At 45.0% G+C, this 25,074-nt stretch overlaps 2 protein-coding genes across 2 annotated transcripts in view; one reads left to right on the top strand and one right to left on the bottom strand.

The window, feature by feature from the left end:
- Window positions 1-225: 225 nt before the first annotated feature.
- On the top strand, window positions 226-4,529 carry ssna1 (Sjogren syndrome nuclear autoantigen 1). Its single transcript, XM_055660430.1, has 3 exons — window positions 226-368; window positions 2,352-2,551; window positions 4,276-4,529. The coding sequence occupies exons 1-3, from the start codon at window positions 317-319 to the stop codon at window positions 4,354-4,356; spliced, it is 333 nt and encodes a 110-aa protein (XP_055516405.1). The 5' UTR covers window positions 226-316; the 3' UTR covers window positions 4,357-4,529.
- A 2,914-nt stretch (window positions 4,530-7,443) lies between these two features.
- Window positions 7,444-25,074, bottom strand: part of tprn (taperin) — a 49,882-nt gene continuing 32,251 nt past the window's right edge. Inside the window, exons 2-4 of the mRNA XM_055660431.1 lie at window positions 13,362-13,563; window positions 11,063-11,190; window positions 7,444-10,357 (exon numbers count right to left, since the gene is read on the bottom strand). Of these exons, the coding sequence (XP_055516406.1) occupies window positions 10,295-10,357; window positions 11,063-11,190; window positions 13,362-13,563 (393 nt within the window). The 3' untranslated portion in view covers window positions 7,444-10,294. The remainder of the gene's footprint in view (window positions 10,358-11,062; window positions 11,191-13,361; window positions 13,564-25,074) is intronic.

The following is a 25,074-nucleotide window of genomic DNA, read 5'->3' on the forward strand; positions in this document are numbered from 1 at the left end:
GCCGGCGGGATGATGACGATAGGCCGGGCGGGCGCGGGTGGGTGACGATAGGCCGGGCGGGCGCGGGATGATGACGATAGGCCGGGCGGGCGCGGATTGATGACGGTATGCCGGGTGGGCGCGGGATGATGACGATAGGCCGGGCGGGCGCGGATTGATGACGGTATGCCGGCATGGGCGCGGGATGATGACGATGGGCCGGGCGGGCGCGGGTTGGTGACGGTGGGCCGGCATGGCGGGCGCGGGATGATGACGATGGGCCGGCCGGGCAGGCGGTTGCTAGGTGACGGTAGGCGGGAGGGAGGAGGAGGCCGCCATGACACAACAGGGCGCCGCGCTCCAGAGCTACAACAACGAGCTGGTGAAATGTGAGTGGGGAGATGGGGAATAGGAAGCGAGGCCGGTTGTTCGGCCCCTCTACCTACTGCGCGGTTTTACATCTGTGCTGCTTTCCTCCACTGGTTCCGGTCACTAGTTTAGACCAAAGCCTGATATATGATCTTTGGTTTAGACACCGCGACCTTAGTTATGGAGATACAAGGAATTACAGATGCTGGAATGTTGAGCAAAACACAAAGTGCAGGAGTCACTCAGCATTCGGGCAGCGTCTGTGGGGAATGGACAAGGTCGGGTCGGGTGGAGAAAGTTCGAATAAGATGTGCCCTCGTGGACGTTTTCAAGAGAGAATTAGATTTAGCTCTTGGCTAATGGAATCAAGGAATATGGGGGGGGGGGGGGGGGTCAGGAACGGGGTACTGATTGTGGGTGATCTGCCATGATCATATTGAATGGCGGTGCTGGCTCGAAGGGCCGAATGGCCTACTCTTGCACCTATGTTTCTAACGTGATGCCTCTGTTTAAGAAGGACAGCAAGGAAATGCCTCGTAACTGTAGACCAGTGAGCCCAATGTCTGTGGTAGGCAAGTCACTGAAGGGCATTCAGAGGGATAAGATACATATGCATCTGGATAGGGCACAGATTTTTATGTGGGAGATTGGGTCTCACGGACCTGATTGAGTTTTTTTGAGGAAGTAACTAAAAAGGTTAATGAGGGCAAAGCCAGACTATCCATACGGACTTCAGCAAGGCATTTGATAAGGGTCCGCATGGTAGACTGCTCTGGAGAGTTAGATCGCACGGGGTCCAGGGAGAGGTAGCAGACTGGATAGACAATTGGTTTCATGGAAGGAAGCAGAGGGTGATGGTGGAAGAATGTTTTTCATGCTGAAGGCCTGTGACTAGTGGTGTGTCTCAGCGACTCAGTGCAGTGCCCTTTGCTGTTTGTGGTTTATATCAATGATTTGGATGAGAATGCAAGGCATGATTAGAGAATTTACAAAGGGCACAAAAGTGGGTGGCATCTTTGATAGCAAAGATGATTACTATACATTGCAGCAGAATCTTGATCAGTTGAGCAGGTCGGCTGAGGAATGGTTAATGGAGTTTAATACAGATAAGTGGGAAGTAAAACCAGGGCTGGACATTGACAGTGAATGGTCGGGCTCTGGGGAGTGGGATCTTGGGGTGCAGGTACATAGTTCCTTGAAAGTGGAGTCACGGGCAGATAGTGTGGTCAAGAATACTTTTGGCAAATTGACCTCCATCAGAGTATAGGAGTTGGGAGGTCATGTTATATCTGTGCAAGACATTGGGGGGGGCACATTTGGAGTATTGGTCACCCTGTTATAGGAAAGATGTTAAGTTGAAAAGGGCACAGAGAAGATTTTACGAGGATGTTGCCAGGATTTGAGGGCCTGAGCTATAGGGAATGGTTGGGCAGACCAGGACTATATTCCTTAGAGCACAGGATGATGATGGGAGATCCTATAGAGGTGTATAAAATCATGAGAGGAATAGATCGGCTAAATGCACAATCTTTTACCCAGAGTAGGGTAACTAATAACAAGAGGACATAGGTTTACATTTTTTGCACAAAGGGTAGTGGGTGAATGGAACGAGGTGCCAGATGGAGGTAGTTGAGGCAGGTACAATCACAATGTTTAAAAGTCATTTGGGCAGGTACATAGATAGGACATGTTTAGAGGGATATGGGCCAAAAGCAGGCAGGTGGGACTTGTGTAGATGGTGGCATGTTGGTCAGCATGGGCAAGTTGGGCTGAAGGGCCTGATTCCACACTGTATGACTATGTCACTATAAATGGAAGAGGGGAAATGGAGAACAATATAGCTTGTTTCCAGGAAACTCCACACATAGTCCAATTATTCACCCAATTATTTCATGAATGAGTTATTCTATATTGATTCCATGTCTCTCAATCTCCTGCACCGATTGTCTAACACTCCTATTGGATGTTTAAATTCCTGTGCTAACTAGAGATTGTTCTACCAGGTATTGAGGAATTGTGTACGAAGAGAGAAGAGCTGAACCAGCAAATTCTCCAGGAAGAGGAGGAGAAGAACAGGCTGCAGAACGACATCCGGCTTTTGACAGAGAAACTTGCAAAGGTGAACGAGAGCCTGGCACGCAAGATGGCCACTCGAAACGAATTTGACAGAACGATCGCAGAGACAGAAGCTGCCTATATGAAGGTGAGTACAATCCCCTTCAGATTCTGTTAATTACAATCATATAAAACACTGTAAATCGTCACATTCTAAGCATTGAACCCGTACAGGAAAACCAAGTCTTTTGTTAAATGTAGAAACAAAGAACTGCAGATGCTGGTTTATACCAAAGGTAGAGACAAAGTGCTGGAGAAACTTAGCAGATTAGGCAGCATCTCTGGAGAAAAGAGATAGGTGACACTTCAGGTTGGGATCCTTCATCAGATGAGAAAAGACCTGGACAAATCAGGGCCAGCAACAAATGACCTCAGGCAGGGTAGTGCCCTGGTAGGCCAATTGTTGGTTGGAGAAGGAGTGATCTCAAGAGGGATACAATCTTGCAGCTGTGTTGTTCTATCTTTGTGGGGATGCCTAAACATTTGTGCTTAGGGCAGAATGCTGAAATGGTTATTGGCATTTCCAAGGATATCTCTGGGTATTTCTGATGGTGTCCACTGTTCTTTTAATGTCACCCGTGCAAAATTCCTGTTGTCTGTTCAGGAGCGAAGACACATGTGTGAATCAAAAATCTGTGCTTTGTCCTTGGTTAAAATGCCCAACTTTGCCTTGGATTTGATCAGATAACCTGAGGGTAAACTGTTTCCTACATGTTGTTGTCATCTTCAGACCATCTTCTTTTATGCCTGGATTATATTAAAATCCTTTGGTGGAATGTTCTCCGTCTTATGCCTAAACCCACTCTATAACTACAGTAAACTTGCTGTAATGGACCCCTTATAACAGATATTAGTTATAGTGGACGTACCCTCTACTGGTACCGTCTCCTCAGCCACCTACTGGCCTGGCTTCCGACACCATCCCTGACTCGCAAGGTGCACCAGTGATCCCTTCTTCACCCAACAGCTCACGTTACGGCCTGTTAGGACAGCACTCTGTTCAGGCTGATACCACCAACAGATGTATACAGCAATTCGTTCTTCCCCCGCACAATTAAAGCATGGAATAATCTCCACCCAACTATAGTTACCCAACCAGATGCAACTAAATTTAAAGTAGCTCTTTCTTCCCAATAACCCTTTCTGGCTTACGCCCTCCGTTCACCACCTCCAATTTAAATTCCATTTGGAATATTTTGGAGGACCAAGAAACCAAGAACCAAGAACAGGACGCGCTTGGTCACTGTGGGACTCTCTCCCCCTCACCAGCTGTCACTTTGTCTGCTCCACTGTTTCCTTCTCCACTGGAGTCGCTGACAGACTCCACCTTGGAAGATGTCGGTGATGGTGAGGGTGGAGGAGGTGGTGGCAGCGGGGAGTGAACAAATGTGATTGCCAGCCGAAGAAGCGGCGGCTGGTGAGGGAAGGGAACCCACAGTGACTGAGTACGTCCTGTCGATGGCACGGCCTGTAGAAAACGCTGTCCCCATGGGCTACAACATGAGCCACAACAACACGCTGTGTCAACCGGATCGTGCAGCGGGTGTTGGTCTCGCTGGTGCAGGCCGGGGGCATACGGTGAAATGACAAAGTACTGCAGTAACTCAATCAGTCTGAAGAAAGGTCTCTATGTCACCTATCCATGTTCTCCAGAGATGCTGCCTGACCCACTGAGTTACTCCAGCATTTTGTGTATTAACCATCATCAGTTCCCATTTCAAGGCAGAAGAATCAATGTCTAACTCTCCCCTCCATGATCCTCGGCAGCCGTTAACTGCATTGTTGGTGCGCTGTTCCCTTCTGTTTGCACAGATCCTGGAGAGCTCACAGACTTTGCTGACCGTCCTGAAGCGGGAAGCTGGAACCCTGAATCAGGTCAACGACAGCAGCTGAGTAGCAGTCCTGGTCTTCTGCAGTCGGCCTCAATCACAACAGTGAGAAATGTGTCATTGGATGCCTCATAAAAGATAACTCTTGTATAGTTTCAAATTACGCCTTTATCAGGGATTCATGATTACTTAAACACTTGAATTTGTAGTTCTGCTTTATAATAAAGTATACAGATATGAGAAGTTTGGATTATTTAAATATAGTGATTATAATGGATGACTTGAAATCCAATGTTTCCTGTCGTTAATGATAGGAGTGGAGGGATAGTGATTCCTAACCTATAACCATTGTATCATTTGAACTCCTCCGGACAACTCAATGTTGCAAGATAATGCTACATTTTGAAGAAAATTAATTGCTGGAGAGGTAAAGCTGATGTTCTGGTCGACACTGGCTAGAAAACTCTTATGCATTGTACTTTGTAACAAACCCCTTGCTGTTCATACGGAAGATGTTGTCAGTGTTCTGGTAGATGCGAAGACCTGGTAACTTCCAGCACCGTGGGTTTATGACTTCTGCAGTCATGTTATTTTGAACAGCAGACAGAACAACTGAGTCCATCCACTTAGTTGTAATACAAGATTCACACCCTAAGATTGTTGGAAGTATATGAAAAAGGAACAGACAAAAAGAGGACAAAACATGCAAATTAATGGTTTAAAAACATTAACAAGGTGTCTGTTCATTTCTGTGGGACGGACAAATGGGTCCTGGGGTCCGTTCCTGTACCATTCTATGTTTAATGCTGTAAACACAAACATCAAGCTGCAAACACTCCAATACCGCAGGTTCCCAAACCCAGCATTAAACACTCCAATATCGCAGACTCCTAAACCCTGCATTAAACGCTCCAATCTTGCAGTATCCTCAAGCCCGGCATAAAAAACTCCCCTCACTCGTGTAGAGCCCTCTACATATTGCCAGATGAAACTCTCCTCAACACATTGACATCAGTGATTAACAATGGATAACGTTGGCAGTGTTGCTACGTATAGTGCAGCTGTTCCACAGCTTCAAACGCCTGTATTCATTTCTAACCTCCATTGCAGTCTGTGTGTAGTAAATTTGCCCTTTTGTGAATTACTTCTGGTGTTAGTGAGGTGACAGGAGAATTAATAGAGGTATTAATGAATAAATATGACAGAATGGGTTACTGAGAAATACTGGGAAGGAGATAGCTCTGAGCTGCTATAAATTGGATGGCTTGACTGTCCTCCTTTGATGTTATATGGAAATATGAACTTAAATGATGTATTCAGTCATATTGATATCGTCACTGAGGATGCGGGCAATTAGATTTATCTCCAAATAAAAATGTTGGACAAATGGTCAGGCAGCAATCTGTGGAAAGAGTTGGTGTCAGCATTTTGGGATAATTTCCATAATTGGAAAAGTTAATAAAGTGCTAGAGTGGGAAAGGGGGGCACAAACTAGAAAGGATTGTGCTGGTTTGAAAAGCTTAAAGGACTATGGTCCGATATAATGAAGGTTAACAGGAGCAAGTCCTTCACAACTTTGTAGAATGGTTCTACTACCTTGTGGAACCTCAGTAGTAAAGAAACGCACTGCTAGCATTTATTTTGAGAGGGTTTGTATACATAAACAGGGATGCAATGCTGAGGCTCTATAAGGTGCTGGTCAGGCTGCATTTGGAATATTGTGAGCAATTTTGGGCATCATATCTGAGGAAGGATGTGCTGACTCTGGAGAGGGTCCAGAAGAGGTTTACAAGAATGATCCCAGGAATGAGTAGGTTAACATATGATGAGTGTTTGACGGCACTGGACCTGTAGTCGCTGAAGTTTAGAAGAATGAGGGGGGGGCCTCATTGAAACGTACAGAATAATGAAAGGCTTGGATAGAGTGGATGTGGAGAGGATGTTTCCACTAGTGGGAGAGTCTAGGACTAGAGAATCATAGAATCAGAATTAAAGGACGTTCTTTTAGGAAGGAGATGAGGAGAATTTCTTTAGTCAGAGGGTGGTGAATTTGGAATTCTTTGCCACAGAAGGCTGTGGAGGCTACAAGTCAGTGGATATATTGAAGGCAGAGATAGATAGATTCTTGATTTAGTACGGGTGTCAGAAGTTATGGGGAGAAGGTAGGAGAATAGAGTTAAGAGGGAGAGATAGATCACCCATGATTGAACAGCGGGATAGACTTGATGGGCCGAATGGGGACGGCTGTAATGGGCCTTTGTAGCCAGCTGCAACTGGGACTGTAAAATGGCACCTCTTGCATAGAGTCTTGGCTGTTCTGCACCTTCGGTACAATCTGAGGGATTATGCCCATGTACGGTGATAGTCTTGCTGAGCCGTATGCAAAAACATATTTCACTGTACCTTGGTATACGTGATAATATAGAAACCATTGAAGTCCGAGGCAGGAAAATAACAGTACTAAGTACAGGAATAAAACAAGTTAAATGACAGATCAGCCAGAGTTCAATTCAACACAGTACAGGCAGTAAGTTATGTCCTGTTTGTTTCTTCAGTACTTGAAGGTAAATCAATTTTAGACACATTTCCACACAAAAACTATTGACAGTGTATTTTTTTATTTTAAATCAATCACATCTCTGAAAATCATAAATCATAATGAATATTATTACATCTACAACCAAAAAGTACAAATTTTCTATCAAAATAAGCCTTACGAATCACTGTAAAGAAAGAAACCTGCAGAGGACGTGTCCTTAATTGAGTTTTTTTCTTTAAATAATGTGTTTTCTAAGCATTATCATTCCAGGTGAATGTTGGTACAAACAATGCATTTGGCCTTATGACTGGACGGTGGCAACTTTCAATTCTTCCTATCAGTTCAATCTCTAAGTGCAAAATTCTACAGTGCATATGGAATTTCATGGAATAAAATGTCTTTCACCTGGCTCCCAGACCTTAGCCTAGGTCGAAGTCACAGAACGGTCTATATGGTTGCTACTCTTGTCTTAGAACCCCTTTTTAACAATGAAGAACAACAAAGGTCAGATGATGCTCATAGCCCCGGCTATTTCTACACTAACTTCCCTTAATGTCCTAGGGAATATCCTGTCAGGACCTGGAGACTTATCCACTTTTATATTTCTCAGCCAATTTCAGAATCTTTTTGTGTTCATCCCTCTTCTGTTAAGTTTTTATCAAACGTGGTCATTTATGTCAACGGTCACAGAAGACTGTTTTCAAATGTTCTAGCTTCTAATAATATGCTTACGACATTCCGATTATAAAATCCTCCTATAATAATGCTGTTAGTTGGTTTGAATGTTTTTGGAGTGTGTCATATGTGGTGAAGATTCTTGGGAGTGGTCAGATGGTGTGAGCACCGTGTGCCTATGGAACTGCACCCAGTTCTCATATAAACCTTACTATAGCTAAACCCCAAACACCTCCATTCATAAATAATTAGAATATATTCAAAATAAGTGGTCAGCATCAAAAACATTAAAACAGACACTAGTTTACGTAGAAATCTTTTGCGAAACAAATCTATGATTACAACATAGTCTAACTTAGTTACCTCTCCAGATTTGTTCTAATTTTCCAGTGTGTTTCGTATCACATAACAAAACCATGGGACTAGAGTAAAGCTCAGAGGGAAGGGTGTCGAGAGCAGAGGTGGATGAGGTGTTGGCGACAATTGCCTGATCTCGTACATGTCTGGCTCGTGAACGCTGACTCAGTAACTTGCAGTTAGCTCACACACTCGCTTATCCCCAGGCAGACGTAACACATCCAGTGACTGCGACCTCAGTTTACGTGGATGGTTTGGTAGTAAAGTGCAAGTCGGCAGAGAATAATTCCACACATCTCTCGGTGGTTTTCATACAACTATGACACTGGTTCAACACTGGAACAATGTCCATCCCTGACCACTGCAGATTATCTCTGTGTTCAACAACTACCTTTATCACCCTGACGGAGATGAATCCATCATTATGAATAATAATGCAAGTGCTTTTGGACTCCAAGAACCAAGGCAAAAACTACATGACAATAGCTTCAAATGATCGCTAATAACAGGTTTCTTCGTACACCTCAGCCCAAGCATGACTTAAACCCAGAAAATAAGTTGCATTCTGTCCCAGTGTTTTCCATTTCAGCGTGAATAAAGAGATAGATATTTCATGGGTCATTAAATTCCCATACAACATCAGGGCCAACTATACTCCAAAGACCACTCAGTGTTCTATTGCCAAGTCCTGATCTAACATTTTAATCTAGTTTTAATCAGAAAATTATAAAAATCTAGTCCCTCGACTAAACATTTCACTTCCACTTGTAACAGCAGATAATTTCCCTTGAGTCACAAGGAATTTCCTGCAGTTTCCCACTCTCAGTTCATCGCCCTGAATTGCATTGAATTAACAATGTTTTCTAACTAATCAAAGTGGAAAGTGAGACAGACGTAATGCAGCCTACAAACCTAATTTTGCACCTTTCCCACTCCACTCAGAGACAATGCCAAATCCAAACTAAATGTCTTTCTACACACATTTAAGCTGCCATCTGGTTCCTTGGGCTGAGATTAAACCGAATCCTTAGTTTTTCTTTCTAATTTCCTTTTAGGAAATCCAGTAGGCACTGCTGCATCAGAATTATTGGCATTGGGTGCTCTCAGCGCTGCAACATTTCAGAAGACAGTGTAGTTGCCAAGACAATAACGATAGCAGCATGTCCCCTGCCCTCTCCCCATCACACAAGTACAATCCTCTCCACCGTCAGGAAGCACAATTTCAGATCCATATTTTGCTTAATTGAAGATTTTCTTTGTAGGATCTGAGAGTGCAATGTCATTCCTAGACTACCCAAGAGGAACTAAATCAACAACAGGAAATATGCAGGTGATGGCATTGAGCTACAGAAAGTCTTTCAATTATTTCTGCCTCAAATAAAACACTCCCGCTGTTATTTATTGCATTTTACATCGGTCCATTTGCACGGACCATTCTACACCTTTTTCAGGTGTATTAGGGCTAAATGGATCCAAAATGAGAAGAGCTTTGTCCCCGAAGACTGATCATTTGAAACCACACAAATATTTGATGCTTCACTTCGAGGCATCAACAAATGTTCATTCTGGTAGAACACCAGCAGCACGCATCCATTCTTGCCCTTGTACATGGAGCAACTCTCTCACTATCCTAACTACCCAGTGGATACATGGCACTAAAGACTTTCCATAGAAATCCCATCTTCAATGCAAGGAGTGGTTTGGTGTTCTCAGCCTCCACGCCTCACCAGGAGGTGGTCAGATGCCAAGGTGCCGGGATGGTTCATTACATCATTTAAGACACAGGAAATGAGCATTGAAAATGGAAAGAGTTATACCCATCAGTGGCACAATGCAAATTACAAAGTAGAGAAATACATTATATACATAATGTTGCAATGTGAAATGCAACTGCAATCGTCAATGCTAGAAACAGGAACCAGGGTCCCAATACTCAAAGACAAATGTGGTCAAAGCCACAAAACACAGGGTGAAAGTAAAGTCTCCGGTGAGGGAGGAAGTAGTCAGCATCTTCCAGAAAGAGCTTCACCTTGGTGGTCCCGCCTATCCAGGAATGATTTAGAATCAGGTCAGAGCCCTTAGAGAGCAAGTGCAAAAGTAGCAAATTGGGTGCAGGGGGCAAGAGGTCTCTGTGCTTCAAGGCTGCCACATAAATACAGCAGTGTGCCACCTGTAATCTGGAGACGACTCCTGGAGGCGCAGCAGAAACTCAAAGGAATGTCAAGAAACAAACTGAAGTTCTTTCAAGATTACCCTTGGTCCTGGGACATGCAGTGTGACCTGCATAGCTACAAGGAGACAGGTGAGTTTCTGGAAGGAGTCCTGGCCACAGCTCAGATGGCACGTAGCCTGCATGTACCATCCGAACAACTCCTGGCACATTAGTCCCTAAAGAAGCACTGTTACCATCCCGAGATACACCTGCTTCAGATCAGAAGTACAGCGCTGGTTCACTGCTGTAGTCTGAATGGCAGCTGTTGTCTGTTGGTGTGAGCTGTGGACAAAAGGGAACAAGAGTGAGTGTTGGGGACTAATCAACAACAAGGGTACAGAGAAGAGTTAGTCAAAAGCCATGACATTACTCTGGTTTGATTTCCTTTTACCCTTTTCATCCAGTCCAGATGAAGGGTCCTGACCCAAAACGTCTGTACGTTTACTTCCACAGATGCTGCCTGACCCACTATTTCCTTCACTTGTGTGTCGACCCTAACCCTGTTCCTGCATTCATGACATTAAACCCTATTGCCACGTGCTCACCTAATCCTGTCATTGGTCCATTATACTTTATTGCAGTGTCTGTGCCTCTGCAATAAAGTCATTCATACAAACAGTTTGAAGATGGGTCCCGCACAAAAACGTCACCCATCCTTTTTCTCCAGAGATGCTGCCTGATCCACTGAGTTACTCCAACACTTCCAGTCTTGGTTCTTTAATTCTCTGGACTATTCATCCTTTAAAGCAATTAGACTGCAGTGCGGAACGATCTTGAATTATCTCTCCAAATCTAGACAAGTTGAGGGAGGAGGTCCTTGTGTGTCACCCACCTGATTATAGTTTACAACAGTGCTTTATGTGACACAATAAACACATACTTCTGGTTTCCTGCTCTCACCCAGGCCGCTCATGTGCTTACACACCTCTGATAACATAACCATCTTACACCAGTCAGCAGCCGTACTTTGCCACAGAATAAACTCACCATGTTGTCCTCTGTCGTGGATTCTCCACCCTGCATCGAGCTGTGTCGACTGGAAAAGGGTTCATTCAGTTTCTGTTCCTGCCACGTGTCGAAGGGCACCGTGTGTTTAGGCGTGTAACTCGACAGGGCTGCCGAAGGAAACATTATATCAGTAATGGCACCCAGTGCTAGATTGCTAAGTTTATCGTAAATGATCCCGTGGAGTGAGAGAGATCAGACCACACCTCCACCGACTGGAAATACGTGAATGTTTACAGAGCTCAAATGTGGAATAGCACAGAACTGAAACTGTATAAAAGATTCCTGAAGTCATCAAGAGGGATGGCAGAGAACAGCTAGCCCAAGCAGAATATGAGCAGCTCACACCTCAGCAGTATGAACATTGACTTCTCTAACTGCAAGTAACCCTTGCCTTCCCTCTCTCTCCATCCCTCCCCTTCCTGGTTCTCTGACTTGATCTCCATCCCGTGTCTCATTTTCACACCTTACATTTCCTTATCTCTGTATCTCCCTCTCCCCTGATTCAGTCCAAAGAAGGGTCTCGACCTGAAACGACACCCATTCCTTCTCTCCAGAGATGCTGCCTGTCCCGCTGAGTTCCTCCAGCATTTTGTGTTCATCTTCGGTTCACCTGCAGTTCCTTCCTACACCAAGATTGCCTAGCTAAGGTCTCGACTTCAACCCTTTGATTCATCTTCACTTCTTGCTTCACTGTTTACTTTTGCTATTGTTTCACTTTCAGGATAATTCCATCTGTGTCTACAAACTATCTTGCAGTACCTTGTTACAGCCACGAGGTAGAGCTGTAGCACCAGTTCTGCCCAAAACTAATGGAACACATAGGGCCGAATGCACCTATTTTCTATGTTTCTAACACCAACCCTGGCCTTAAGGACATTCCCCATGAAAATAAATACTTAAAGCTCGCAATTCACAAGAAAAATACATTCGTACCGATACACTTAACAAATAATGCACTGTAGTTTTCTAGTAATCTTTCCATGGGATGTAGATTCTGCTGACAAGGCCTGGACATAGTAGTTTGTGAGAGTCAAGGCACATTGTTGGGTGCCCAGAACAGACATGGATGGTATCCAATCATCTCTCCTGGAGGACATCACTGAACCAGCAGGAATTTTACAACAGTCTGATAATATCACAATCACTACTCTTCCTACCAGCTTTATATCACAGATTGATTAACAGAATGTCTTTAGCTGCTGCGACTGGATGTGAGCCCATCCCTCTGGCTCATATATGCAGCTCTCTGGATTAACACCCAATACAATCACTGCGTTACCATTGCCCAGAATGTTGCAAAATGAAGAGCAAGAGTAATCAATGTAACTTGGTGAAATGGTTTCTGTTGCAATTGAAGAGTAAATTTCCTCCTACACACCCACTTTCATCCACAAAACCCCAATTACTTCTCCTCTCCCACGTCTACTTCTAATGAAATAGTATTGCATGAAGCTGTCTAATGTTGTAAGATATTGACAAAGACCTGCATCATCAGATTACATTCCGCCTTGATGAGGTTACGGCGAGTTCCTGATTTATTCTGTTTGGCCGCTTCATCATTCAGCCTCCCTCCCATGGTTGTGACAGCAGCTACATCAGACTCCCAGCTTCCTAATCTAGAATGTTGCTTTTGTAAATGTGTACAACAGTTGTGTTTGATTCACCCTACCAAGGCCAGAAGGATTGCTGTGTAGCTGTGTAAATGTCCCTCAATGAAAGGCAGGATTAGCGGCAGGATTATCAAATCAGTCCGCTCGACTCTTCCTTAATAACTGTGATCCAGGAGCGGCACGGTGGCGCAGCGGTAGAGTTGCTGCCTAACAGCGCCATATACCCAGGTTCCATCCTGACTACAGGTGCTGTCTGTACAGGATTTGTACGTTCTCCCCACTGTGTGGGTTTTCTCCGGGATCTCCGATTTCCTCACACACTCCAAAGACGTGCAGGTTTGTAGATTAATTGTCCGTAGTGTGTACAGGGTAGAGTTTTGGTAATGCTGGTCGGCGCGGACATGAAGGGCCAAAGAGCCTGTTTCCGCGCAATGTCCCTGAACTGAACTAAACCGAAGATGAGATGGTGTGAAAAGATATAGAAAAGGAAAAAACACCCATAGTCAAGATGGAACCTGGGAACTCTGGCGCTGTGAGGCTGCAACTCTACGCTGTGCCTCCATTGAAGTGCCTGTAATGAGAGAGAGCCTTCCACAGTAATTTGGGTAGAGAGATTTCACCAATGATGAGTGGCCCCACGCCTCATGTGGCGCTGTTTGGACAAGTACCTGAGGTGACGGTGTTGGAGTGCATGGGGCTGCTGGTGGACGTAGGGGAGCTGGTGTAGCTGGGACGCGGGAAGAAGGTGGTCAAGGGTCGCTCCTCCTCATCGTCCTCACTCCCGTCAGAATCATCCTCTTGAATTAGCGAGCTCTCAGACGGGTACTCGAATGTCGTGTGCAGACTAGAATCATTGAACGAAATCTTCATCTGGCAAAAACATTGCAAAAAAGAACATGAATAAACCAGGCACAAACTTCAAACAATGTTCTTCCAAGACAGTTTTAATCAGTTTAAAAACAGTTTTGACCATCACGGCAGCCTCTGAGAGGAAGTGGGAGGCATGGCTGGTGAAAGATGAGGGGGAGAAGAGTTGTAGCTAGAAACAAGAGAAGTAGCAGGGTGGAAAACAGCTGAGGTGGCAGAGCGGAGAGTTAGTGGTGGGGATACAAGGTCACCCCAGAGCAGGCATTCAGCAAATAGGAACAGCTGATGGAACAGCGAGAGCTGAACGCGAGAGGCAAGAGTGAGCCAGGAGCATGAAGAGCAGGGAGCCAGCACAGTGGCCAAATGGTCCAGAGTCGACTAACACAACAAGGTGGATGGCTGGCTACTGAAAGTAGTTTTCTAAACTTAAGTTAGGATAATGGATTAAACAAACAGGAAGGGAGATAGAACTTGATTTATCAAGCAGTTTAAACTGGGCAATAATAGCCGTCATGTGATACGGGTGTGAAAGCATCACACAAGAGAAACAAAACAGCTACATGATGTGAGCTGAAGGAAGTCGCCATTGGTGAGTAGATTACAATTGCGTTTCTTCCTTCTTGTTCAGATGAACAACATGTCTTAACATAATTTATGGCAAGATTATTTTAGTCATAGAGTCCCTAGCATACAGTGTGGAAACAGGCCATTCAGCCCAACATGCCCACACCGACCAGCATGCCCCATCTACACTAGTCCCAGAGTCACGGAAACAGGCCATTCAGACCAATTTTCCCACAGCGACCAACATACCCCAGTGGAAATGTACATGAATTTGAAAGACTCCGACACAAAGCTGATGCCGCAAAGTCCTGTGATAATTCAGAGTGGCCAAAGAGGAAATGAGGCGTTTCCTCACTCAAGGGCAACCATTTCCAGTTCTCGTGAGAGGAAGCTGTGATAACTTTAATGCAAATTTTTTTTTAAAAGAGAGAAAGAGAGAGAGAGAGAGAGAGAGAGAGAGAGAGTGTGTGAGAGAGTGAGAGAAAGAGACGGACAATAGTTTGGTAGTAACCAAATGGGATTCTTCTGCGTGTGTTATTTTTTAGTGACTACCTGAGATGTGGTGTCAGATATTACGTTTCTCATTTGCTGAGTTATTAGTGATTCTTTCAAGAAAATACAGATAACTATTAGGTTATAGGAAACATATACAGTACATGGTAGGGATTGCAGCTCAGTGGTTATGATCTAAAACTCAAAACAGAGGTTATGAATTGAATGTTTATGAACTGGATTCAATAACATGCTATTTTTGTTAGTTGATACGTTATTGCGAAGGCCATCATTTGGTTCACTGACATTACTTCCCCGCCCACCCAGTAAAGCTGGCTTGTGACTCATGTAATGTGGTTGACCTTTAGTGACTTCTGAAGTGACCCAGAAAGTCACTCAATTGTCATTGGAACTGGGGAGGGATGGGCACCAAACCAAAGGCCTGCCACATCATTCACACAGAACAAAACAACAGGCGTGCAATCAGTTACTGTACTTTTCCATGAAAATCCACAATAAATCTTGCAGAACAGTTCAGTTTCCATGCACACTGACCTTCCTCAACCCGCTTAGAATGGCTCTGTAACAATGGCTCCAGCACAAAATCAAGTCTTTGATCAGGTTAAATGAAGCTTCCTCACAGTGTTCCTGCTCTATGTCACTGAATAAGGAACCATAGAATCACAAAATCTATGACAGAGGTGGCAAACACCCTTAATGTACACGGCAGCCACGAATGCAACCTCCAATGTACTTCCACTCTGTGCACTCCATCAGTGGCTGTCCTGGTACTACTGCACTGTTAGGAAACAATACTCTCTGAGGAATTCACATTCACAGAAACTCAGCCTCATAAAATAAACAAAACCTGCATCTTCAATCATTTGCACGATGTATTGTCACGTGCACTGCTCTGCCAGAGAGTTAATCTGTGGTAACACTACCATGTAAATCTGGCTCAATGCTGCACACACACACAGAGCATTTATGCAGTTAAATCTGTTGTGTCATTTGTTTCTCAAGAATCATATTTTCAGAGCAAAATCATGCTCTAAATTCACCAGAGAGCAATTATGATTCAACTCCATTTGCAGAGGAGTGTAATACTGTGTGTATTAGACATGCATACTCTGCATAAATCACGTTACATAATGAGTGAAGACTGTGGAGATTTATCCTCTCTGCATTAACAAGCTCTCTCCAGTATACCCAACACACACGGGGCTGAGCAGATTAACAGAGCACAGTTCCTGCAACAAGCAGACAGACAATATCAAACTACAACTGCCATTGCTCCTTTCTCTCCAAGCACAGCATCAGTTCCAGCTCGATTAGTCACATTACCGACATCAGCGTGGCAAAAATAATTGCCGTTCTCATGTCGAAATAAGTCCAGTTTTATAAAAATGTTATACTTTTCCCTGGATGTTTAACCCATCCCCTTCCCCGGACTGATTGCAGTCCTGTAGATGGCAGAATGAAATGTGAAGCACTCAGTGTACATCAGTTCCCAACTATCAACCCGTCCCTTAGAGAGCTGGAGTCAATGCTGCAAAATCAAGTCAATCTAGTAGTGCCGGCCATGCTACTGGGGTGATCTGTAAATGTAAACCAGGCATCAAAGTTAAGTCACGCTGGCTTCAGCTTTATTGAACAGTTGCAGAGAAACTCCCTGCTTCATACTCAATGCCTCAAGTTACTCCAGCATTTTGTGTCTGTCGTCGGTGTAAAACAGCATCTGCAGTTCCTTCCTACAAACAAACTATCTATTTCACTCGCATCAGGAAACTTGCAAAACAGTGTTCAGCACTAAAGTGTTCAATGTTAGTGTACCATCCCAGAGTTTTATTTGTTCACACAAAACAAAATATTGAAGATGATCACGTTCACGTAAGTTCTAGTAACATATGACTAAAAATTTTCCCAACTACAATTTTCATCTGCGAAGACCAAATGCAATGCAATCATTTGCACCACACAGGTGTGATTATCAACCACTATTATACTATTAGCTGACTTATAGAAGTGTGGATATTATTTTGAACAACACTTATATAGAATGAGAGAGACCGTAAACTATTTCCAATTCAATCTGTTACCTTCTTCCACAGCCCCAATGACAACAAAAAACCTCCGACAAGCGCAAATATCTGTCTTGCAATGAGATGTCGACATCAAGGAAAATTATCTTTGTGCAAAGTGCTGGATTGTGTGCAAACAAGACATACAAATTTTTGGTGGTGCTAAATGAGCCGGGAAAACCAATGTGTGTCAACATTTGCAGATCAAGTTGAAGGTTGTTGTCATTTGTACCAGTGTGGTGCGGGACAGGTACAATAAAAAGCCTCGCTTGCAGAAGCATCGCAGGTACATAGACTCAGACAAACACACAAACAAATAAATTAAACATAAACTACACATATAATTCTCAAAGAAAATAGACGATGCAAACAAAATAACATTTGTTGTAGTGCCTCATGTGGGGGGAGAGCTGTTCCCGTGATGGACTAGGCCGAGTCCACCACCCTCTCTCTCATGCTTCTACGTGTTGGAATTGTTGCACCAAGCACGATGCAACCAGTCGGGATACCTACATTAGATCTGTGCAATCAGAGTATTCGTAGACATTCTGAATCTCTTTAAACTTCTAAGAAAGTCACTGGCAAACCACCCTTGTGATTGTATCTCAGTGCTGGGCCCAGGACTAGTCATCCAAGATTTTAACTCCCTCCAATAAACACTGGCATGTGGTTTCCCCACTTCCCCTTTCTGAAGTCCTGAACCAGTTCCTTGGTCTTGTTGACATTAAGTGAGGCACCACTTAGCCAGGGGTTTGATCTCTCTCCTGTAGGCTGACAAAGTACATGGTATTATTTGTGCATACTGTTCACAAGCATCTACAGTCAACAGCAGTCTGTATTCTACTTGACAATGTGCTTCATTGTGAAACCTTCATATTGATACCGTTCATGGAGCAGAAATTAAAGATTTCTGGTGATTTGAGGGTAATCTCAGATTCAGATTCAATTTTAATTGTCATTGTCAGTGTACAGTACAGAGACAACGAAATGCATTAATCTAAATGTATGGAACATAACAAGACCAACCCTGGGTAGAATTTTAGTTTTGAGGCACGGAAGGCATATTTTCCAATGCTCGATAATGTTGAGAAATATCTTCCCAACCACCTTTCAGGATGCAGTCAAAGTGACCGAGAAATATGAATCGTTGGTGATTCATGTTGCACTGCCTTAAGGAACGGTCCTTCAGCCCGACACTGATGTCCTACATTGCAGTGGAGCTCCAGCAATCCAGTGTCATTGGTGACCTGCATACTGTGTGGAGTTTGCACGTTCCTGGTTCCTTCCACGTGCTAAATACGTGCTGATTGGTAAGGTAATTGACCAGAGCAAGTTGCCTCTTATGTGGGTGGCTGGTGGGAGAATTAGAGGATAGAGGAGGTGAGAGGGAGAGTTCATGGATGTTTGAGAGAAAAGGTTACAGGAAAAAATAGAAAATATTACATTCAAGGGATAAACAATGGGCCAATAGCCTTTAACCTTGAACCCTTAATAAGCAGGACTCATCAATAACCTGTTCAATGATGCCCAGTTGGGTTTTGTCACTACTACTAAGAGAACTATATTGCAGTAGCAGGGTAAGAATGGCCGGCTTAGACATCACAGCAACACTTGACCAAGGGTAGCATTGAGAATGTCTGACGACCTGGAAATGTATCTGTTGCTTCCTCATTACTGCAATGCTGGAACTCCCTCCCCATCGGCATTGTTCCACAAGTTGAAGGGAATGTTTCACCACCAACTTCTCAAAGGCAATTAAGGCTGACTTTGCTGGCAACACCCACAGCCCATAAATAAGGATATTAACAAAACGGTAATCAGTTTGCCAAATAACAGGAAGCTCACACCCGGCTTAAGTCCAGCAAGGAGCTCTGAGATCACATGCAAACAGCCCGATGAGTAACACAGATCACGTAGCTGCTAAACAACTCACAGCAGCATGGAAAATCTAAATGTGAGTAGAAAGGCCATAGGTCCACACTGGCTCTAAATACAAATCAAAATCAAAGGCTCTAACTCACCAACTGTGCTATTAAACAATGCGGGGAATAAACCCACTGCTCTGGGCCACATTCTCCACTCAATCATCACCCTGTAACTTGCTTCCCATTTACAAAAGACTGACAACAGAAAGATCACCTTCCCACTTCCCTGCATTACTACCAACATGCACGTTATCTTCAACATGCAGGTCTAATCATCGACACCAACTCCAAGGCTCCGTTCATGCCAATGTTTACAAACTAACTCCGATTGTCAATCAAATCTTGATTTGATGACATCATTTAAATAATCACGTTATCTAATTATACAATAACAGAATTAGAACTTTATCTTAGGCTCAAAGATTTTTTTGCCAATTCAAATAATAAAATTTAAATGCTTTGCCTTTTCATAAACTTATTACCATAATTTAACATTTTCACATTCAAATCCCCCTTTTGGTTTGCTTTTATCTCATAACCTCAGTCCCACATTACTCAATCCATCCCAATTCAACCCCCTACTTTCCTACTTTATTTTACCCCAGCATTGACGATGATATGCTGTCACAACCAAAGATCTTATAGCTTCGCTCTAAGATCTTTGGTCACAACATAGCTAGCTCTCATTCACCAGTGTGAAACTCACACCTCCACATCCAGGGACAGTTTCTTCCCTGTTGTTATCAGGCAAATGAATCATCCTACCACAACCAGAGAGCAGTACTGATCTACTATCTACCTCATTAGTGACCCTCAGGGTGTTGTTGATACTGGCTCATATCTTTGATCTTTACTGGCTTTCCCTGGCACTAAACCTAATTCCCTAATCATGTTTTCACTCATAGAGAGTTGTGAATCTGTGGAATTATCTGCCAAAGATCACTGGATGTATTCAAACGAGAGTTAGATATTGTTCTTGGGGCTAACGGAATCAAGGGATATGGAGAGAAAGCAGGAACGGGGTACTGATTTTGGATGATCAGTCATGATCATATTGAATGGCGGTGCTGGGTCGAAGGGCCGAATGGCCTACTCCTGCACCTATTTTCTATGTTTCTATGTTTCTAAATGGCTCGATTGTAATCATGTATTGTCTTTCTGCTGACTGGTTAGCATGCAACAAAAGCGTTTCACTGCACCTCGGTACACCTGACAATAATCTAAACTGAATCTTGTACATGAAGGATTGTTTGATTTTTGAAGAACCATTGCAAGGACAGAGCAGCCCAGACGGTTGGATCCAGGACCAGGTAACACCACAGTAATAGTGTTGGAGGAGGAGGAGGAGGAGGAGGGGTGGGATCTGGGGACAGAATTGGTGAGACCACACCTGATGGGTTACATGGGCAACATGGTTTCAAAGTAAAACAGATTCTCTTGTTTGAGTTTGGGAGCAGGGAGGTTCTACTGCAGTTGTACAGGGTATTGGTGAGACCACACCTGGAGTATTGCGTACAGTTTTGGTCTCCAAATCTGAGGAAATACATTCTTGCCTTAGAGGGAGTACAGAGAAGGTTCACCAGACTGATTCCTGGGATGTCAGGACTTTCATATGAAGAAAGACTGGATAGACTCGGCTTGTACTCGCTAGAATTTAGAAGATTGAGGGGGATCTTATAGAAACTTACAATTCTTAGGGGGGTTGGACAGGGTAGATGCAGGAAGATTGTTCCCGATGTTTGGGAAGTCCAGGACAAGGGGTCACAGTTTAAGGATAAAGGGGAAATCCTTTAGGACCGAGATGAGAAAAACATTTTTCACACAGAGAGTGGTGAGTCTCTGTAACTCTCTGCCACAGAGGGTAGTTGAGGCCAGTTCATTGGCTATATTTAAGAGGGAGTTAGATGTGGCCCTTGTGGCTAAAGGGATCAGGGGGTATGGAGGGAAGGCAGGTACAGGATACTGAGTTGGATGATCAGCCATGATCATATTGAATGGCGGTGCAGGCTCGAAGGGCCGAATGGCCTACTGCTGCACCTATTTTCTATGTTTCTAAACATTGCTGTTGGTCTGAGATATTGTGGCAGGCTGGACCAAACGTGACCTGCGTCAGCTATTAATTTTCTCCACTAAATCAATAGAATTAACTCAGATTAGCAATCTCATTATCACAATCAATTACTAACTGTATTGTTAACTAAAAGAAAATTATTCATACACAATAATTTGCTGCAAAGATTAGTAAAACTGTAGAGAAAGCAGCTGTGTTCACAGGCTCTTGAGGCAAATCGTATTTTTTAGACTTGGCTGTTTTCCATGTCGTTAACTTCTGTTCCCATGAGCTAGTTCTTGTATGCCATGAATCAGTGTAGAGTTTTTTACCACATATATCTGAAATACAACATGCCTGGCTGAATATTGTACTGCTGATAAAAATCACTGGAAGAAATACAAGTGACCTCATTTTCTGTGTCCAAATGACAGACAAAGTAACACGGACAGATTATAACTCTGTAAATTATGAATCGGATTTATTATAGAGGATTAAATAAATGGACATAAATATCAGAATTTTTGAGTACCCCATTCCAAAATACACGTAGGAAATCATGAACTCCGACTGAATTCTTACGTTGCAGATGTATTTGGGAAATTCATCACATTTTGCATCTTACACACACAGCCCGACAAGAACTGCATGCAATGTTAACATAGATGTGCTGCAATTAGATTTTGAGCTAATTGCTGTTGCTTTTAAACGGTTTGCTGGATTTGAACTAAAAATGCCTGCAATAAACTAAACCCGAGGTGGAAATTAACTGTGATATCACCGTAGGAAAGCAGGAAGTGCTCTGTTGGGATATTAACAACTGTATTATTTTGTTAGCATTAACGTCAGAATAATCTTTCCTAATTCCCTTGTTTTCTCAGTTCTGTGCAAATAATCAGCTCTGCCGACACACCAAATCCCCCTCCTTGCTGCTGCACATGCCTCTTCAATTATTCCTGGGCCAAGGCCTATACTAAAATATCGGGGGGGGGAACTACCAACAGCAATCCAATAATTTATTTGTACCACATAAACATTTAATTTCCACACTTTAACCACAAATTATTTCTAAATATTCTGATTTACCTTTCAGTTTATTCAGTTTACCATCTTAAGAGTGCAAGTTGACTGAAAATGTCATATTTTCCCATCCATCCCTCAACATTTAGGACTAAAAGAATTTCATTAATATTTTTGACAGATAAAATGAGTTTTAGGCTTTCATTTGCTTTTTATCAATAATCACTTTCAGGACTGTACAAAACTAAGGGTGTGAGGATAGAGAATGCACAATTAAAGGTTTGATGTCATTATGCAGTAAAATATAATAGGTAAGCAAATGATTCATATCTGCTTGAATGCAGTATGTTTACTGGATGTAGCTTCACATGGGAAATACGTTAAAATACAACAAAAACCCTCTCTTTCATTAGCTACTGAGTGCATACATGACTTCCAACCCAATGTTTGTCAATCTTTGAAGGGTGTTTATGGACAAAAATAAACCTTGCCAGGTCTACTCATAACTCAGTCCTCTGACCAGTGGCTAATCCATTCCTTCCACATTTATCGTTGTTATTAATTCATTCAACCTCAGTTCCCCGAACCTTCACGATAATCGCTTAGCCTCCCCATTCCGCTCTTGACTCGCTTCTGACTGCGTTTACGTCTTTGAGTCCTGTTGACTCATGCCGTTCCACGATGTTTTATGATTAATGGTCTCCACGCACGCAACGCATTATACGTAGATGTGTGTTCGGTTCCCTGCTGCGATATTGATGTAGTCTGCTTGCATCCTTGGAATGCTCTTCCCTGGACCCTCGCGATCGTGGGCCGGTGCCCCAGTGCTGGTGGTCCTGTGCTGTTGTGTTTGTGTGTGCCGCACAGGCCCGCGGGAGCCGGGGTCGTGGTATACTCTGATGGATATCTTGGACGCCCAGCCGATATGTCAGCCGCCCTTTTTGCCCGAAGCCCTAGTGCGGCAACCACTCTGAATACACACCAATAACACAGCGCTCGGTGGGGATTGTGTTAGACGGAGCTTCCTCGGTGGGGATTTCTGCGCCTGCTCTATGGGAATCAGATCCTACCTGGAGTGAGCACTGCTGTGGAACGCATCGTTCCAATGTCCTCCCTTGGCACGACACCAGCCATGCGCTGCTTGCTAAAGGTCCCAGAGAGCGGACACTTGACTCTGAGCGGGGTCAGGAAGGACCAGATACACCTATCGCTAGCTACTAGTCCGGACGCATGCCATGGTCCCCTTTTCTCGGTGTGCTCTCTTTGAAGCAGACTATACCTTAAACCTTTCCGTGTGGACTTGCTGTCTCGCCGTTGTGGCCTACACAGCTCGCACAGACGCGCTCCGAGGAAAGTGGTCTGCGGGCCATTGCACAGCACGCCAGAGGGTTTATTGTGTTGCCTTCTCACCTACTTGGAGGACTCCGCCTACACGTCAGTTCGTCGTCCGCGCACTTGCACCCCCCAAACTACCCCGACCGGCATATCATTGCGAATTTTTCCCCCGGACACTGCCGCTCGCGCGTTTGAATGTCTTGTCCTTCGTTCCGGCAGACGGTAGATCTCACAATGGCCCAGCTTCGGTACGACCACCGCTCAAAACACCGTTTTTTTACCCCCCTCTCGCTATAATACGCACTGCCTCAATGTAGACGCCATTTGCCGGAACGGCGCACGTCGACGCCGTTCTCGGCGTGCTAATCTCCGGGCGTGTCGGTCCCATGTGCCCTGCCCGCCGGATGGGGGTTGGGTGTTTTATTGCAGCTGCTATTTTGGTTGCTAGCCTAATTAGTGTCGTTTATCATCTTCCTTGTATGTAGCGTCGCTTCGCCTGTTGCTGGTTTACGGCTGGTGCTCATTTTCACTTGGTGGCAGACCTCAGGGTCTATGTTCCATGACCCTCCGAAACTTCTAACTTCTCACGGCCGGGTGCTCGGCCCTAATGTGCGCCGTAGGCGGCACCTTGTTCTTGTCTGCCTGGTATCCTCACCCGCTCGTCTCCCCCTTCCCCGTTGCCCCCCTCCAAGCGCGCGCATGGATGCGGACGCTCCACGCGAGGTCATGAACCTTCTCATCCATGCTGGCTTGCAGAGAACTCTGCGCGGTCTACTTGCTGCGGCTTTGCGCTGCCGACGAGTCCCGAGATCCGGCTCCACTCTGCTCGGTCCCTTGCGTCGCGTTTGGTCTCGATCCCGCTGTGCTGGGCGGTTGGGGGGATTCTGTGCCGGCCGTCATGGATGGCAGAGTTACGTTTCCTGCGCCGCTCCCTGGCTTGGTTCTCCATGTCGTATCAACGGCCGGCGCTTCTTCGCCGGTTTTGTTGGCAAAGGGGGAACTTGACGCCACCTGGGCTTGGGTGTTCGTTGTGGAGCGGTATCCGTCTCGGGACCGCAGCATGAGCGCGCCTTATCTCTAGCTGGTGTATCGTGAAGCAAGGCCTACTGCGTATTGGCCTTGACACTACACTCCCGGCGCGACTGCTCTCTCAGCTGCGCACATAGGCTCGTTTCGCTTTTCTCCGTAGGCCTGTAGCGCGCGAGCCCACGCTCTATGGAGCTTGTGGCGTTGCCGATTTTGCGGGTCTCTTCCGGTGTTTGTGAGGCTGTCGAGACTTCGGTATGATTGTGGGGGGTGGGCGGCGCCCAGGTCGGGTCTTGGCCGTTTTAAACGGCTTAGCACGGGTCTTGGTGGGAGCAGGTGGTGTATGCGAGTTTTGTGTGCTTTGGAGCGCCGCGGGTGGGCAGGCCTCCTCTGGAGTTTAGCCAGGCCTGCCTTTTCCGCGGGTCTCCATGACCCTCTCAACTGGTACGGTGGTTTGGGGCCACCGTAGAGGCAGCCAGTGTGCCAGACGCAGGGGCCGTTTTAAGCTCAGGGGCACGCCATAGCTTTGTGAGCGCGAGGCACATCTCTTTCACACGAGTGTGGTTTGAGTTCTGCGGACATTCTCTGGCCTCCGGTGCCTGTGAACAGAGGCGTGCCGCGTGGCGGGTGGGTGCGGTTGGGTTGTGCCTTCGACCCAGCCAGAGCTGGAGAGGGGATTATCACAGGTAGCGGTATTGGTCAGGCTGGGGCGTTCAGCGGCGAAGGCCCGTTGAGTAGATTGAGGCGCCGGCCGACGGGTTTGTGTTCGCATTTGTCTCCCTCTCTTCGCGTAGGAATGGCGGGTCACGACAGCCCTTGAGTAATGTCATCCTGACCCAACTTGGCGTTGCTTATTGGACGATAGGGTCTTCCGCATCCAGCGCCGAGCTTCTTTTGGAGCTCCTGGGTGACAACAGGTAGTCCTATACCATGCCATCCTGTAATCTGCCCATCGACGACTGAGTGGCGGTGCCACTGAACGTGAAATCGTCCCTGTGACAGCCGCCTTCGGGGTCTGCCC

Source organism: Leucoraja erinacea, chromosome 31 (genome assembly GCF_028641065.1).
Source record: "Leucoraja erinacea ecotype New England chromosome 31, Leri_hhj_1, whole genome shotgun sequence".
NCBI lineage: Eukaryota > Metazoa > Chordata > Chondrichthyes > Rajiformes > Rajidae > Leucoraja > Leucoraja erinaceus.